The sequence below is a fragment of the Odocoileus virginianus genome, unplaced genomic scaffold (genome assembly GCF_023699985.2).
Source record: "Odocoileus virginianus isolate 20LAN1187 ecotype Illinois unplaced genomic scaffold, Ovbor_1.2 Unplaced_Scaffold_5, whole genome shotgun sequence".
NCBI lineage: Eukaryota > Metazoa > Chordata > Mammalia > Artiodactyla > Cervidae > Odocoileus > Odocoileus virginianus.
Window position 1 is genome coordinate 3,270,949 of NW_027224267.1, and position 17,829 is coordinate 3,288,777.

Below are 17,829 nucleotides of genomic sequence, written 5' to 3' on the forward strand. Positions count from 1 at the left end.
CCAGTCCACACTGTGGGGGGGTGCCCACTGACCACAGCCGTGGGCGTGGGTCCGCCCCAGGCAAGCCTTCAGATGACATCCCAGCCCCTTGAACGCAAGGACCCAACCAAGCCACGAAAGCTGGGGACGGTAAAGACCGTCCGCTAAGCCAGCCAGCCTGTGGCGACTTGTCCAACAGCAGCAGGCAGCTGTCCCGGCCTCATACGCCGGCGGCAGGGCCCGGCTCGCCACTCCTGCCCGAAGGAGGCGGTTTCCCCACCCCTTTCTTGAAGAGCACGGCGAGCTTGCCGGCGGCCGTCACAGCCGGAAAGCCCGGGAACCGCGCCGCCGCGCACCCCTCAGCCGCGCCCCCCTCACGCGGCGCGGCCCCGGGCACCGCGCCGCCGCGCGCCCCTCACGTGGCGTGGGCTCACTCAGGAATGCTGGGCTCTGGGGGCACCCCTTCCCCGGGCAGGCCGACCAAGTCTCAGCCTCCGGGAGGCAGCTTTGTGCCTGTGTGGCGGGCGCCCATTTCCTAAAGGTCTGCGTTGTTGCTTTTGTTCGCTGAGCACCCTGCCCGACCAGTCGGGGAGAGCTAATGGATGTGGCGCTTTTGCCGACACCTTAGATGGGGCCCTCGGCCACCACAGCAGCTGTCGTCACGACGTGCTCTCTCTCCTGTAATCCTCAGGGCCGGCCTGCCGGTAGGTGCTGCTGTCCGGTCGCGCCCACGGGGACACGGAGGCCCCGTCACACAGCTGCAGGTGGAGCTGGCACCGACACAGGCCACAGTCCACCTGCTGCATGTTGACGTGCCTGCAAGTGCCAGGCGGCGGGCTCTGGGGACCCTGTACACAGCGCCTCTGGGAGGCCAGCCGTAAGGCCGGCCTGTGCGTCCTGCACCCGGCGCCGAGGGTTTTCCAGGAAGACTTCACAGGCATCTCCAAAGTGTGAGTTTTACAAAGTGGCTTAGACTCAGTAAAACCATATTTTTATGTAATTACAAAGCAAACATTGACAACAAAGCAACAAAACTCTGAAACAAAAAATTCCTCAAGACTGTCTTTTTTTTTTTTTTGGCTGTGCTGGGTCTTAGTCGCAGCATGTGGGATCTAGTTCCCTGACCAGGGATTGAACCCAGGTCCCCTGCATTGGGAGCACAGAGTCTTAGCCACTGGACCACCAGGGAAGTCCCCCTCACGACTCTTCCTTTAAAAAAAAAAATTATTTATTTGGCTGTGTTGGGTCTCAGTTGCAGCATGTGGGATCTAGCTCCCCAGTGAAGGACTGAACCCAGGCCACCTGTACTGGAGCTCAGTCTTTGGACCACCAGAAAAGTCCTCAAGATTTTTCCTTTTCTTAAAAAAATAATGTCCTATTAACGTGTTTATTTCCTCGTTGCTGCTCAGGCCCTTCTCTAGTTGCCTGGAGCAGGCGCTGCCTCCAGCTGTGGTGCGCAGGCTTCTCATTGCGGTGCTCCTCCTGTTGCGGAGCACGGCTGCTCGGTCTCACGGGCATCAGCAGCTGTGGCACCCAGGCTCCAGCGCTCAGGCTCAGGAGCTGTGGCTCTCAGGGTCGGCTGCTCCCCAGCATGTGGGATCTTCCCAGATCAGAGATTGAACCTGTGTCTCCTGCATTGGCAGGCAGATTTCCTCATCACTGTACCACCAGGGAAGCCCCTCCTCAAGATTCTTAAACATAAAATATACAGACTGGTGATTAAAAAGGCACATACCCCTCCCCCACCCAGGTTCCAAGAAAACCGCTAACGTCAAGGTCCTCCCAGTTCACCTATTGCTGTCGTGTGACTTTACCCAGGAGGACTTTCGAGTCAGACTGCCTGGGACAAAAACGCTCCTGTAACCCTTCCGTTAACCAGAAGAGCCACCACTTGGTGGAAGCGCAGCCCTTGGCTCAGGCAGGCTGCTGACTCACGTGGGAGGTGCCATCAGCATCTTCCTCCCAGAGAGGCAGAGGGTCAGCAACTTGATGGCAGGGTCCCGACGGGCCAGCAGGAAAGACGACATCCTGGTGCAGGAGCGGCGCGAGCTGAGGATGACAACCCCGATAAGCCGACCACATCTATACACGGGAGACAGGAAAATGAATCTCCGCTGGCGACAAGATCACAATCAGCCCAGAACGGTGAAGAATTAATCATGCTGGCCAAACGTAATTGAGTTCTGACACCTCTGGGTTCGAAGTACAAGAGTCAAGAATAAAGACCAGTCAGTCCCAGGCAATCGGTTACCTGTTACACTCACATGGAAAGACCAGATTGTGTTAACAGTGCTAACAGGCAGGAACTAAAGTCTGAAGACAGATTTCCCTGGTGCTTAAGAGCATTCCAAAAATATAGATGTGACACCAAAGCGGTAGCTCAGGTGACTCTTCTAGAACCTGAGTCAGGTATCATGCCTCCCGCCCAAGACCCCCACCCCAGACCACATCCCTCACCCTCTACTCCAGCCAGCCTGCCTCCTTCACCCCACTTACGGCCAGCACAATCCACGCTACGGCCGCAGATCATTTACAGTCCTCCCAAGGCCCCCAAGTCTCCCTGTCCATCAGCACCAGCCTGAAGTGCTGTTCCCATCATGGGAATAGGCTCTGATGGGCGGAGTCCCCCTAAATACAGGTCCTAAGGTGAAGGTCCTCAGCGTCTGAGGACATGTGGACTAGACACAACTCACCTGCACTCTGTCCCAGGCCCCACCACACACCCCCCCATGCGATGGGCAAGCCTGGGGTCACTGCAGCAACCACTCCTGTCTGGGGGACCCCAGAGGGGGCACACAGGAGGGCTCCTCAGAATAAGCCCTCTCCACGGTGGGCTCCTAGGGGACAGGGTCCTGTGCGTCTCAGATGGGAAGGCTCTCCACCTCCACGGTCCTGACCACCTGCTCTGCTTTACTAAGGACCTCCCTCCCCCGTCTCTGGGGAAGGTGGGCCAGGACCTGTAAGGGCCCACCCCCAGCTAGACAGCACCCCACCCCCCCAGGAGCCAGGGAAGCAGAGGCACCTCTGGGGCTCTGCCCAGAAACCCCATCCAGCCCATCGGTCAGTGTTTTCCACCCCCGTGTGCACAGGGCTGTCAGCGGCCACTACGCAGCAAGGGTCCGCTTTGCTTCTGTTCCCAGTGCTCCCAACCTTCCCAGGCGCTGAGGCACCCTCTACCCTGCGCCCCAAGCTCGTCTCTCAGGCCCTCGCCCGCACCCCTGGCCAAGCCCCTCGTGAGCGCGGACAGCCTGGTCACCGCCCTCCCACCTCTGGGCCTCTGTGCTGGCCGCACCCTGAGGCCAACGCTTCCGGCTCCTGCAGCACAGCTGGCTCCCAGTGCACCCAGGTGTCTCCCAACCTCCAGCCTGCCTCGCAGCCCTCCTGCCTGTGACCTGATGCCACATTCACTGTCCCCAAGTACCTGAGTGGAGCTTACAGTGCCCGTCTGTGTCCCCCCGTCCACGAGGCTGCTGGACAGTGCGAGGTCCGCACACGTAACGGGACCAGGAAGGGCTTCTGCCCCCCGCAAAGCACTTTGAACACAGTGGCAAGAGCCCACCCGTTGCTTATAAGGAGCTCAGTGTCACTTCCAAGGAGGTGGCCACAGCTGCGGGCAGAGCCTGGGCGTGGAGACGCACTATGGGCGGGCAGCCCCTCGGGCTGCAGGGGGTACTGTACAGCCCTGGTCCCCAGACACAGAAAGGCCCTGGTGCCCCAGCTGCCGACCAAGCGGCAAGCCGAGGCCCTGGCCTCCTGGCACGCGCTGGGTACACACTCCCTTCAGTCGCAGACTGGGGCCGAGAGGCACACACGGGATGTGGCTGGCTCCACACCCAAGGTCTGCACCCGGCTTCAGCATGACCAGGGCCCCAAGGCAGAGCTGCAAACCGACTAAAAGGAGGTCATTCACCGTCTCCGTGTCCACCCTCCCCGTGCACGTGCCCAGGACCAACGCTGACGTGGCTCCTCCCAGCACAGGCATCACCCAGTCTGTCTGGCAACACAGTAAGTCAGTTAGAAGGTTTTTATTTTTGCAGTGTCATTCCATACAAAAGCAATAGAAACATAACAGTCTTTAGAAGTTTACAACTGAATATATGAACAGAAAATCTGTACACATTATCATTTACAGCCATTTTACAAAGTGAATTAACTGATTATAAAAAAAATTCTAATCCCTCTGCTGCCTTAACTTTTGGAGTATTTTAGGTAGAAGGCCCACTTAGTGCTATTTACAAGTACCAAATTAAGACTGTATAACTTACACATAAAATCCATTAACTTATCAGCTCAATTCAATATCTCTGACTATTCAGTGCTCTGTATGAGGAAAAATCCAATCCTGATATGCTGACAAACAACCAGAAACTCACTAACGCTTTCCACAGAGATAGTAAAGGAGCCAATTATGAGAACACTCATTCAGATACCAGTAAAGAAAGTCGATGCCAGACTGGCCCCAAAACAGTTGGACCCAAACCAGCTAGCTGACGAGTAGCAATCTAGCATCTACAATCCCCGTGGAAGACCAGCTACAGCACACTTTCCAGGTTTCCATCAAGGGTGCTGGAGATTAAGCGACTGAGGTTGTCGCAAGACTGCTTCAAGTTACATTTTCCTCAAATTTAGTTCCATTTACAATGTAAAACATGCAAAGTACACTCCCTATACATAAAATTAACATTTCTTAAGAAAACAGGGCAAGAACAGCACTTCACCAGGAGACAGCAAGCTATTAACAGGAAGCTCCAGTTACAAACGAGGCTGCATGCCGGGCAGCTGGCCTGCAGGGGGCGCCGGTGAGCTCACGGCCGAGAAGTCTCTCAGCGGCTCGGTTAAACAGGCCTCCAAATCGAACTCGTCCCCTGCCTGGCGGTCCATGTGCCTGACTTTGGTGGGGGTGCCGCAGAACACGTCCTGGAAGACAGAAGCACAGTCTCAGTGGCCCCTGGGGCACAGGACTTGCTGCTGGAGGGCGCTGAGCAGGGCCGCTCAACTTCTGGGGACTCAAGACTGCCCAGGATCGCAGGGAACTCCGGGAGATTTAACATTCGCAGATAATGTCCAACTTTAGCTGACATCTCAAATTCCCGCCCCCAACCCTGCCCCACGAGAAACGGAGCAACCCTTTAAGTCCTCTGAGCCGCAGCCACTGGAGGCGGTGGGAGCCATGATGTGGCTCAGAACCACTGCTGAGCCAGAAACCAGACCAGGACGGCCACCCTCAGCTCTGGCCCTGGACTGACATGGCCTCACTCCAGCCCAAAACAGGGGCCAAGGTCTTCAACCTGAACCTAATCTAAGGGGACAACATGAAACCGCCCACCGAGGAGCCTGAACCCCTCTAAGAAGTCATTTCATGGGGGGAAACAGGAAGACTATTCTAAACTACAGGGAATTAAAGAGACGTGGCTATTAAAACATGTAATCCTTGATTAAACTCCATATCAAAAGAGAGAAAAAGACCTGTGAAAAGGGCATGACTGGGACAAACGAGAAGCCTGAACAGCCTGTTTACGCGGCAGCGGTATTCTAGCAGTGATGCTATGGCGTCTCTGCCCAGCTGAGCAGCTCTCCCCCCGGCTCCCGCTCCCGAGGGGGGCCTGCAGGCGCCCCTGCTCCCACTCATCCTGCTCTCTCGCCTCCCACATCCCCCACCCCCACATCACCTCTCCCTGGAGGTCCCAGGACCCCCAAGAGGACCCTTGCCTCTATCTGCACAGCCGCCCCTCCCTACTTGTCTGATCACAAGCACACAATCAGAATCCATTTGCTGAGCTGGGATGAGAGTCACTCAATCCAGATCAAGGACACCACTTGCTGAGATCGTCTGGCACTGGTTTCTCTGTAGTCCTGCGTGCATCTGAATACCCACTACACTGGGATCCCCCTGTGGTTAAATATCCTGATTTCATTGGACAAGCTTCCAGGCTGCTGGTCCTCAGAAAGCACTTGCAGCAGCTGCATCCTTGATGAGCGTCTCTCATCCCTCTATGTTGGTGTCGTCCCTCTATGTTGGTGTCGTCCCTCTATGTTGGTGTCACCCCTCTATGTTGGTGTCATCCCTCTATGTTGGTGTCATCCCTCTATGTTGGTGTCGTCCCTCTATGTTGGTGTCGTCCCTCTAACACCTCTCACAGAGAGGACCCAGGGCACAGGTGCCCCACAACTGGAGGACAGGCACCTGTTTACCCGGGCGACAGGTGGCAGGCAGCAAAGGCAGCTGTGCACTTTGATTTTACCTGCTCCTTAGCTGTTCACAGTACAGGCTCGTCTTATAGAAAGCCTGAGTTTTTCAAGAAAACATTTACTTCTAGTTTTTAACCTGTTTTTCCACTTAGTGGGCACAGGATATTTCTACATGTAAGTACTGGAGCAGTCTCCTTCATCACAAGTAAGAGGTCAGTCACTTCAGTCATGTCCAACGTCTTGAGACCCAACAGACTGCAGCCCATCAGGATCCTCTGTCCATGGGATTTCCCAGGCAAGAATACTAGAGTGGGTCACCATTTCCTCCTCCAGGGGATCTTCCCGACCCAGGGATGGACCTTGCATTGCAGTCTCTTTACCGCTGAGCCTCTGGGAAAGCCCCTGTGATAACAAAGGCACCCTTTCCTGTGAAGTGTTATTTTGTGTGTGGCTTGCACACACGCAGAGAAGCCTGAAGAACTCGCACTCAATCAATAACCACAGGCTGAGAGACGAGGGATTCTGCACACTGCTTTTCATCTTCCGAGTTTTTTTTTTCCTGCCCTAAAACATGTACTTTTTTAAAAATTGGCAAATGTGGGGAAACCCCTAGGCCCAAAGCATCTCTCCACTTATGACAACTAGCCGGTGATCCTATACCAGCAATTCACCAGCACAAACTAGATAGCCTAAAATTAACACTAATGACAAGGCCTGTATCTACCACCAGAACTAGAAAAGACCTTTTACTGTTGAATGAAAATGGTGGTATTGATTAGTCAGACCGAACCCAAAATCTAAAATAGGGATCCATCAAATCTGACATTTCAATAAAGTCAGAGAAAGGGGTAAGGACCCCTTCTTCTAAGCATCAGAATCAAATTTCAGCTTAAAGTTCAGTTTATAAAGGGACATATGTTATAAACAATAAATTTGAAACACCTGTGTGGAGATACACCCAGGGAAAGGCACTTACGAAGTTGTCCTGAGAGCTCGTCTGGGACTCAGAGCTGCTTTCTGCGGACTCAGTCTCCATTTCCCCGAGGTCCACAGGATGTCTGTGCAGTGAACACACGCATGTCAGTCACCACGTGAGGGAACCAGGAGGCACGCGACGCAGGCAAGCACGCTAGGCCGGGTCAGTGAGGCCCACGCCGCCATGTGCGCTCCCTGCACCGCCTCTGCCCTGAGAGGACGCCCCCCACTCCTCCGCCCAGGCCCTCCCCGGGGAACGCTGGCAGCAGCCGCCACAGGCAGGATGTCCACCGTGCTCAGAGCACACAGGCAGCTGTCTGCACACACCCACAAGCATCCCTGTAAGCAGAAGTGACGGCAGTAAAGCCCGGTTTGGGGGGACAGACACTGACAAACCCAACTACACATCACCACTCATTTTTCCAATTTCCTGCTGACAGAGGGAACGGGACAATAGTGACAACTGGAAAGAAACCAGGGTGTGTCTGTGAAGGTGAGGCCAACCTCATAAACGCGTATTAGACATCGTTTCAAACCTGACCGTTTCTAATAAACATCCCCAGCTCAGAGCAGAAACTCAGACATCTGGACTAACCACGTCTCTGAGGGAGGGAGAAGTTCAGACGAGGGAACTGAGAGAACCACAGACCAGCCTGCACCTCCCCGCCCACTTGGCATCCGGACCACATGGCAGAAGTTCAACCTGAGACCTTTTCCACTGGACAGAGTTTTAAAAGATAAAAACCTTCCATAGGCCAAAAAAAAAAAAGGAAAACCTTTTACTTTTACATTGCTGTTCAGTCACTAAGTCATATCTGACCCTTTTGCAACCCTGTGGACTGAAACACTATGCTCTCTGTCCATGGGGTTCTCCAGGCAAGAATACTGGAGGTTTTCCTTCTCCAGGGATCTTCCCGACCCAGGGACTGAACCCACATCTCCTGCACTGGCAGAAGGACTCTTTACCACTGAGCCAATGGGGAAGCCCCAATTTCTGTTGGAGTATGGTTGCTTTACGAGCTCGTGTTGGTTTAGTCAGTCGACCATACGGTATGCATACTTGTTGCTGTTTAGTCCCTGAGTCATGTTTGACTCTTTGTGATCCCAGGGACTGTAGCCCGCCAGGCTCCTCTGTCCATGGGATCTCCCAGGCAATACTGGAGTGGGTTGCCATTTCCTTTTCCAGGAAATCTTCCCAACCCAGGGATCAAGCTGGAGTCTCTTGCAAGCGGATTCCATACCATTGAGCCGCTGAGCTCAACAATTACTCAAGCTTTTCAAGATGTTTTATCTTAAAAAACAAACAAAACCCCATGTACCTCTACTAAGATGAGTTTGTCGTAGCTACAAACAGTTAAGTCCAACCCAGGAAGCGCATCCCTCCCTCCAGCCCTCCGGGAGCCCACACGGCCAGCTTCAGACACTAGCAGAGAGAACACAGCCACGATACACAGGATGACCTGCCACACAGCGACAGAGCTGCTGTCATCACGCAGACAGGGAGGACAGGACTCCAACAGAGACGTACATTTCTTGCAAATCACATCCTTCTTCAGCTGGGGGATCCCAAAAATGCAGAGCCACCTTCCAGAGTCTGATCTGCTGGTCCCATGACCGCCGACTGTACTTCTTGAATTTGTTGGGGGTTTTGGGATGAACGCCGGGCTGTCGAAGGTGCCTACAGGGAGAGAGGGATGATCCTGGTGCACACCTAGACCCACGTGTGAACATGAGCTGAACAGCGCTACCTCGCTGACTGCTCATCCCTCGCAATCCACGCTCCAGTAAAGGACACCTGCATTCAGCCCAGTAGCTGCCATGCTCTGTAAAGCTCCCTCTGTATCCTGTGCGGGAAGCGGGACACATGCTCCTTACATACACTGGGTAAGGCTCATGTTCTCTAGTAAAAGCTTTACAATCTGTAACCTGAACTTAACTTTTCCCTGTCATGTACTTTAGTAGTCTCACATTTATAAGACAGCTATGATTCCTGAGAAACGTTACCTAACATTCTAAATTATGAAAACGTTACTTGTCTTCATGTCCTTGGTTTTGCAGTCACCAACAGATTCTTTATGTAAGTGCCTGAAGGTCATTAATAACACAGCTCTTAGCAGGTGAACAACACCCAGAATCAGATTTACCACCTACGCAGGTGACCTGGCCAGCCCATGCTGGTGGCGCAGGACTACCTGGGGACTTCTTTAATGTAGCGGTCGTAGGCGATGGTGTTCTTCCCGTAGTTGATCTGCTTCTGTCTCCGCATGAGGACACTTTCATCCGTCTCCAAGTCGGCTGGCAATGCGGACACAGACTCCTTCGAATCCGAACTAAACAGAAGGAAAATAACACAGCGGACCTCACAAATAAGATCATTATGTAAGAAAATGTGTAAACACAATAATAGAGCATTTGCCCTCTGGATTTCCAAACTATATTAACTCCAGAACAGTCTAGAATCTGAGTATATGGAAATTTAGTACAGGATACATATTTCAAATCAGTGAAGAACAGAAAAAACAGTAAATACTATTGAGAGTCAGCATTTCACGTTCACATGTTCACCTTATTTTTCATGAGTAAGTCACAGGGTTATTAATTAGAAAAGAAATGATTACATAGCATTTACCTTCCTGATGACGACTTTCTCTCTCTTCCAAAGTCATTTATGAGGAGTTTCCTTTTATATCTGAGAGCAAAGTAAATAAATGTTGCTGTTTTTACAAAGGTACAGAAATCAACACAATGCTCTCAGAGCTACAAAGCCTCTGTGAAGGTGCGGTCTGGTAAGGGGATTAAGTAACAGTCACAGAAAGGTGGCTTCTTTTTCAACCTCCCTCAATCACCACTCTGGTGAGAAGATAAAGGCTACTTGCCAAGACCATACAAGATGCTTAAAGCAACCAGTTCTGAAAGAAAACTACTGCTGCCAGTTAAGTAGTGAGACCATGGAACTTTACATTTCTCTTAACCCTGAAACCTTCAGGAAAAACTAAACGTGAGCTGAAATGAAGTCTTTATTTCTAATACCACAATCACTCATTAATGAAACACATGCCTGTTGGGCACTGCTCACCTTGGGAAGACTGCACACCTTCCCACCCCCAACCTCCTTCCTTGTGGATGTCACCGGGAATTTGCTTTCTAGCACAGCAACAACCAACACCCAATTTTGCAAAGTTATGTCACCAACCAAAAAACACAGTACAATCTAACCTGGAAACTGCCTCTAGCTAGAATTTCATGCTAGGGTCCAAAAGATGTCACATATTCTGGTGCCTCACCCTGCCCCAAGTTTGCTGGGGCGTCCCAGTGAAGTCTGGACACCAGGAGACAATCAATCTCCTTCTGTGTATCTAGAGCCATCCCATGAGAACTGAAACACTAGTCCCTGAAATCATTTTCTGTAGGATCTCATTCTTTCTGAAACCCTTTCAGGTATGATAAGGGATTCCCTGGTTGCTCAGAGAGTAAAGAGTCTGCCTGCAATGTGGGAGACTGGGGTTCAATCCCTGGGTCGGGAAGATCCTTGGGAGAAAATGGCAACCCACTCCAGTACTCTTGCCTGGAAAATCCCACGGACAGAGCCTGGTGGGCTACAGCCCATGGGGTCGCAAAGAGTCGGACATGACTAAGCGACTTCACTTTCACTTTCAGGTATAACTAAAACCCATTTTCCAATTTTCAGACTGTTGGTGTGTAGTGAGTCAGCTGCCTTGACATACAGTGAGCTGACTGCTCACCCCTCACCACCTGGTGGGAAGTAAGGCAGACCACCACCATCAAAAGCTCCATCACCTGGTCTGCTCAAAAGCAGCAGCTTTCCATCAGAAAGGGTGTGATCCAGAGTGGCCCAAAACAGCACAAGGGCAGGACAACTTCCAGAGAGGAACAAAGAGGAGTCCAACAACAGGAGGGTCAAGACAAACAGGGTCTCCCTGCAACAAACAGGCGCTGGAGACGGTCCCTAGCAAGGGGTGACAGTGGGGGTCAAGACACACAGCACTGGGGCTCCACAGCCCAGTGGTTAGGACTTCACACTTCCAATGCAGGAAGCACAGGTTCAATCCCTGGTCAGGGAACCAAGATTCTGCATGCCAAGCGCAGTCAAAAGAAAAAAAAAAAACACAAAGACATGATCAGAGTTGTTATAAACCTTGTGAACCAACACAAAAACTGCACAGACCAAGTCAAACAGCCTAACTTTTCACAGCTGAGGAAAATCAACATCTATATAAATACAACTAATTCAAAATACTGGAGCCTGTCAACTCCCAGTTCACTCTTCTACCCATGTAGATTATCTGCCCACACACATTTTAATGTCTGAAAGAAATTAAGTGGCCCCTTACGTGGTCATAACCAACCCCAACGTGTGCCTGTGTCCTTTCCAATGGAGGCAGCTCTAAACACCACTGACCACTGCAGACGTAGAGGAAGCAGTCTGGCCCTGCTTCCCTGCTGAGAGTGAGGACAGACCTCCTTATCCGAATTAAGAACCAACAGACTCTTGGCTCAATACACTTCAATTAATTTCAAGCCACAGCATTTTAACTCAAGGCTCATTCACTGGATTGGATGGCATATATCAAGTGGAAGAAAGGTCCCAAAACACCAGGGAGAATGTAATCCTGGGATAAGCAGGGGTGAAGAATGCCATCATCTTCTGAACTGTAAGGAGCCGAGGGAGAGGACGTACCTTGGAATTGAACTTCAACACACACAACTTTGGGCAGGCCTGCAAAGGGGTCACAGACCCCAAGTCAGGGACTTCCCTGCACTCTGGCACTTCTGAGCTGTTACCTGAGGCAGGTGTCAGTCAAGAGCGCAATCCCCAGTGGAGTGGGAACAGCCAGTGTGGCAGGTCAGAGTACATGGCCATAGCTGTCTGCAGCCTAGCCAGCAACTGTCCACCCACAGCCACCCTAGGACAGCGCCAAGCCACTGGTCTGCAAACGTCAGCTGGCAGGCTCAACAGATGGGCTTAAGACGTGGTTGGACCCCACCCAGTTTCCCAGCCAGCAGGCATGGGGTGGGGCCTGAAAACCCGCATTTCTCACAAGTTCCCAGGAGCTGTGATGTGGCTGGTTGGGGGCCCACCACCACTTTAGGATATGCCTCAAATTTCATATACACTTTAAAACACCACAGATGACACTTCAAAGTGGTCTAAAATATATACCTTGCAATTTCTTTATTAACTTTGGTTCTCATTTCATCTTCTTCCACTGCACTTGCCCAGTCTGAACATCTAGAACGGGGCTTAGGGCCTTCGGGAGTGGTAAAGCTGCAAAACAATGAAAAGGCACGCTTGAACCATGACACAACTTTCACTTTCCTTTCAAATCATACATCAGGAAATGTTCCGAGGTTGTTTGGAGAGTGCCAAGAAAATGGGCTCCAGAGTAATCAGCTCCATTAACTTCCTAGCTCACCGAGTTCCAGCAATTCGCTCCAAGCCTCTCTGGGCTCTGTTTGTTAAACAACCGTGCACTCCCTATGTGTCAGCTAGCTCATGAGGACACAGTCCATGGGGGGAAAGGCAGATCAAGTCAACAGGTATCATCAGCACCAAGAAGTACACTTGTCTAATACAACTTTTTCTGTAAAAAGTTCTGTTTTTTTAAAAGGATTTTAAAGAAAGATTTCAGCTAATACATTCTCAGTGCTAAGCAGAGTGACCAACACCTAATAAATGTGGCTACTATTTATTTCCAGATGCATGCAATTAATGGTTCAGAATATATCACATCATAATTAAAATGTGGGGAATAAAAATATCCTTCAGAGCTCTTACCACATCAGGGCTTAGTCTACTGATAAAGGCACCCTTAGAGTTGGATACCTTTAATCTAGGAGCTCAGTTCCATCTAGAACTCAAGGAAATCTTCAGTCAAGTTCAGGCAATTTGAAAGCATGGGGCTTGATGCCAAGAATTCTGGCAGCTAGAATTGTTGTTATGTCTGTTATTTATAGATAAGATGTAAACTCACATTTTTATCTTTCTTCCTGAACTTTCTATTGGTCACTACTGATACATCAAAAAGAGAACTGAACTTCAACTGCAACAATAAGCAATTTTATATATTCTAGCTGAAAACTCAATGGCATGCTTTGAAAATGCAACAGTAATAACCAAAGAATAATCCCCTTACGTAATTATAATTTCTTCCCTTAGTTACCCCAACCAGAAAAACTCAAATCCTAAAAACAAATTTCCACAGTATAAATATGGTTGGCAGGGTCTGAAATCAAATTAATGAACAAGTTAAAATGACTCAAGATTGTATCACAGACACAGAGGAAAATCAAATGGAGGTGTGCCCAGGGTTAGACATCAACACTCTCAAGAGTGTGTCAAGAGATCCAGGTCTGCATTTCCCAGCCGTAACAGGTGCCTCAACTTTTAAAAGGTGCTGAAAAGACTCTTGAGAGTCCCTTGGACAGCAAGATCAAACCATCAATCCTAAAGGAAATCAACCCTGAATATTCATTGGAAAGACTGATGTGGAAGCTCAATACTTTGGCCACCTGATGTGAAGAGCCGACTCACTGGAAAAGACCCTGATGCTGGGAAAGACTGAGGACAAAGGAGAAGGGGGCGACAGAGGATGAGATGGTTGGATGGCATCACTGACTCAATGGACATGAGTTTGAGCAAACTCAGGGAGATATGAAGGACAGGGAAGCCTGGCGTGCTGCAGTCCAAGGAAATGCAAAGTCAGACACAACTTGGCAACTGAACAACAATGCCCTTTTACTCCATCTCACATTTTGGTAGCTTGACAGAAACTACCTTTTGTGGAACTGAAACTCATGTTTTAGATCAGGCAAATTACATTCACCACCTCACCCTAGCTTGGGATGAGTACTTGTAGGGAAAGCGCTCAAATGGAAGATAAAGGTTTATTTACACACTGAACTAACGTCCCTCCAAAGGGATCAGTTCTTGCATCCATGGAGATGTGGATGGCTCCACTCTCCAAGAACCTGCATGCATTTTCCACTGCCACCACAGGGGATTGTGGGAATAAAAGCATACAGAACACATGGCAGGGGCAGTGTACCTAGGACAGGAACATTGCTGGCACAGGAACAAGGAGGCCTGTGTGGCTGTGAGCCACAGGCAGAATCCCAGGATACAAAGGAATTTTAAAGCAATTAAGCAGTTAAGGATTTAACATTTTGTCTTCAGTCAAAAGTGAGATCATTGCAGGGGTCAAAGCCTGATCTCAAAGATAGCTTTGTGATAATGCCAAAGAATGTTCAAAATACTGTACAATTCTGCTCACTTCACATGCCGGTAAGGTAATGCTCAAATCCTTCAAGCTAAGCCTCAAAAGTATGTGAATCAAGAACTTCCAGATGTATAAGCTAGATTTAGAAAAGGCAGAGGAACCAGAGATCAAATTGTCAACACTGACTGGCTCACGGAGAAAGCAACGAAATTCCAGAAAAACACCTACTTCTGCTTCATTGACTACCTGAAAGACTTTGTGTGGAAAATTCTTAAAGAGATGGGAATACCAGACCACCTTACCTGCCTCCTGAGAAACCTGTATGCAGGTCAAGAAGCAACAGTTAGAACCGGATATGGAACAACAGACTGGTTCCAAATTGGGAAAGGAGTACAATAAAGCTGTGTATCATCACCCTGCTTATTTAACTTACATGCAGAATACATCATGCGAAATGCTGGGCTGGATGAATCACAAGCTGGAATCAGACTGCCAGGAGAAATATCAATAACCTCAGATATGCAGATGATACCACTTAATGGCAGAAAGTGAAGAGGAACTAAAGAGCTTCTTGATGAGGATGAAAGAGGAGAGTGAAAAAGCTGGCTTGAAACTCAACATTCAAAAAACTAAGATCATGGCATCCGGTCCCATCACTTTATGGCAAATAGATGGGGAAACAATGGAACAGTGACAGACTTTATTTTCTGGGCTCCAAAATCACTGGGGATGGTGACTGCAGCCATGAAATTAAAAGACACTTGCTCCTTGGAAGGAAAGCTATGACAAACCTAGACAGTGTATTAAAAAGCAGAGACATCACTTTGCCAACAAAGGTCTGTATAGTCAAAGCTGTGGTTTTTCCAGTAGTCATGTATGGATATGAGAGTTGAACCATAAAGAAGGCTGAGCACCAAGGAACTGATGCTTTCAAATTGTAGTGCTGGAGAAGACTCTTGAGAGTCCCTTGGACAGCAAGGAAATCAAATCTGAATATTCATTCCAAGGACTGATGCTGAAGCTCCAATACTTTAGCCACCTGATGTGAAGAGCCAACTTACTGGAAAAGACTCCTGACACTGGGAAAGATTGAAGGCAGGAGGAGAAAGGGGCAACAGAGGGTGAGATGGTTGGATGCCATCACTGACTCAAAGGACATGAGTTTGAGCAAACTCCACAAGATGGTGAAGGACAGGGGAAGCCTGGAGTACTGCAGTCCATGGGGTCACAAGGAGCTGAACTCCACTTAGCAAGTGAACAAGAACCTATTCCTGAACTCCACTTAGCAACTGAACAATAACCTATTCCTCACATCTAGCCCCAGGGCTATTAGAGCCTCTCCTTGTCTCACATCTTTCCCCAAGTAATCTCAAATCTTTAAAAGTCACAGGTATGCTGATACTCAATTTATGCCTCCCCACCCAGACTGTTAGATGCTGCTCTCTCAATATCTTTTCTTTACTCATCTCAAAAACTTAAAGCCTAATCACCGACTTCTTCCCCAGACCAGGTCTGGTCCACACCTTCCTCTTCATCTTGGTAACAGTTTCATAAGAGACCAAGGTCTCCAGGTCTCAAAGCTAGAGTCGTCTCTGACTCCTCCCTGCACTGGTCCCTTAACCCATCAACAAGTACTGAGAGTCCTGCCTTAGAAGTCTACCCTAAGCTACACACTCCTTATACCGTCTCCACTGCTCGGTCTTCACCACCCCTTTCACCTGACTTGGCAGCTGTCCCCCACCCTTTGTCCTCCTCTAGCCAGTCCTCATACTAGCTAAATGCATCCCCACCTGAGGAACCTGGTGTGTGGATCCTCAAGGGACCACCTCCCATCTCATCCGGACCGAGGCCTTCCCAGACCACGGATCTGAAGAGCATGCCGGCCTTCACCACCCGACACCCGCTGCGTGTACTCTTCAGAAACTCCTGTCTCCCCTAAATACTTTGTCTGACTTGCTGACCCACCAGTGTCAAGAGTATAAGAACAAAAAAGAAACCATGGTTGGCAGGGTGTCTTGGCCTGCCCAACACACTGCCCAGCCTAGAAAACACTCAAGTAAACTGCAGACTGCAGAAGTACGGCCAAGGCTCCTCAGAAGGGAAGCGCCTCAGAAGCACCCAGGTGCAAAGAGGGTCCTGGAGGTTAAGTCTTGGTTCGCATCCTGGCGCCCACTTCTGTGACTGCTACAACACCCAACTTTCCTGACTCTTTCACGGGGGAGCCTGACTCGCCGTGTTGGAACGTTTTGCAAAGTTTGTGGTGGCCCTCAATGCCATCCCTGGAACCTGGCAGGGCTCGCTGACCGAGACTGAGCCCAGTTTTTGTTGACACCCGTCACTGAGACACCTCCTCGGATCCCCAGGGGCCTCCCAGTCCTGTTGTGACGCACAGAGGCCAGACTAGTCAAGGCTGGTGACCCAGGGGCGCCCCGACTAGCTGAGTGCTGTTGGTGACCCACCGGCAACCCCGAGTCAGTCAGGTGAGGGGAACCTCCGCCCAGGCCCCCTGAGCCGCCGCAAGGGGCCCACCTGTCGGGTCTGTGACCGCTGGGCGGCCTTGCGAGGCCCTCGGCGTCTTCGGGCTTCCGGCGCCTCCCGTCGGCCGTGCGCTTGCGTCCGAGGCTCCAACGCGCAGGAGGTGGAGGGCTGGCGACGAGAGACCGCGTCAGAGCAAGGTGGCCTGGCACTCCCGCCCGGGACCCCCGTCCAGACCCCGCCCGCCGCGCGGCCGCCCGAGAGCACCCGGCGCGCGGCCCGACCTCACCTGGCGTCGTTGTCGCGACGGTCCTCGTACCCGGCAGGGCTTCGCGGCCTGTAGGCCATGGCGACGCGGCGGGCGGCTCCTGGGGTCCGGCGGCGCGGGAAGCAGACGCGAGCTCCCCTCAGCGCGGCGCTGACTGACGCGCGCGCCCCGCCCCCAACCGCATTTATCAGGCACCGCCCCGCCCCCCGGGCTCCCGCGCGCGCCGCGCCGGGCGAGACCATCGGGCCGAGACCCAGGGGGAGCCTCTCGGAAGCGCACGCCGCGCAGGCTGCCCAGGCCGGGGCGGCCGCCGTGAAACCGCTGCCCTGCGCACTGACATCCGGGCGGCGAAGGGGTTCCGCCGGGGAGACTGAGGCGAGGACCTAAGAAAAGGTTGTCCCCTCCGCCATGGAGGCGGCCGGGCTGCCGGGACGCTCGATGCTGATTGGCCGCGCCTTCGCGGGCGGGGTAGGGGTATTGGCGGGAGATTCGGAGGCAGGCGACACGGGCGCGGCGAGGGGCAAAGGACGCGCCTCCGATTGGCCTAGCCCAGGTTTGGGGCGCTCTCCGATTGGTCGGCATGGCGGGACATTGTCCGCGGTGGCGGGAACCCGGAACCCGGAAGGGGAGGCGGCCTCGGGCTGCGGGCTTCGCGCCCCCAAAAGTCTGTGGTAACTCGCTGCCGGGTCACATGGCCAGAGCCGT

At 51.5% G+C, this 17,829-nt stretch overlaps 1 protein-coding gene across 6 annotated transcripts; it reads right to left on the reverse strand.

Moving 5' to 3' along the window:
• Positions 1-953: 953 nt before the first annotated feature.
• SLBP (stem-loop histone mRNA binding protein) lies at positions 954-17,554 on the reverse strand. Of its 6 annotated transcripts, none has more exons than XM_070462592.1 (9): positions 17,146-17,552; positions 16,911-17,027; positions 12,326-12,430; positions 9,773-9,832; positions 9,336-9,473; positions 8,672-8,821; positions 7,145-7,226; positions 1,915-2,028; positions 954-1,670 (listed from the first exon to the last, which is right to left on the reverse strand). In XM_070462592.1, the coding sequence occupies exons 1-9, from the start codon at positions 17,364-17,366 to the stop codon at positions 1,533-1,535; spliced, it is 1,125 nt and encodes a 374-aa protein (XP_070318693.1). In that variant the 5' UTR covers positions 17,367-17,552; the 3' UTR covers positions 954-1,532. The 6 variants fall into 6 exon arrangements, with proteins under 6 accessions (XP_070318693.1, XP_070318692.1, XP_070318694.1 ...); XM_070462591.1 differs by having other exon boundaries at positions 1,915-2,061; XM_070462593.1 differs by lacking the exon at positions 9,773-9,832 and having other exon boundaries at positions 1,915-2,061; positions 17,146-17,554.
• Positions 17,555-17,829: the final 275 nt, after the last annotated feature.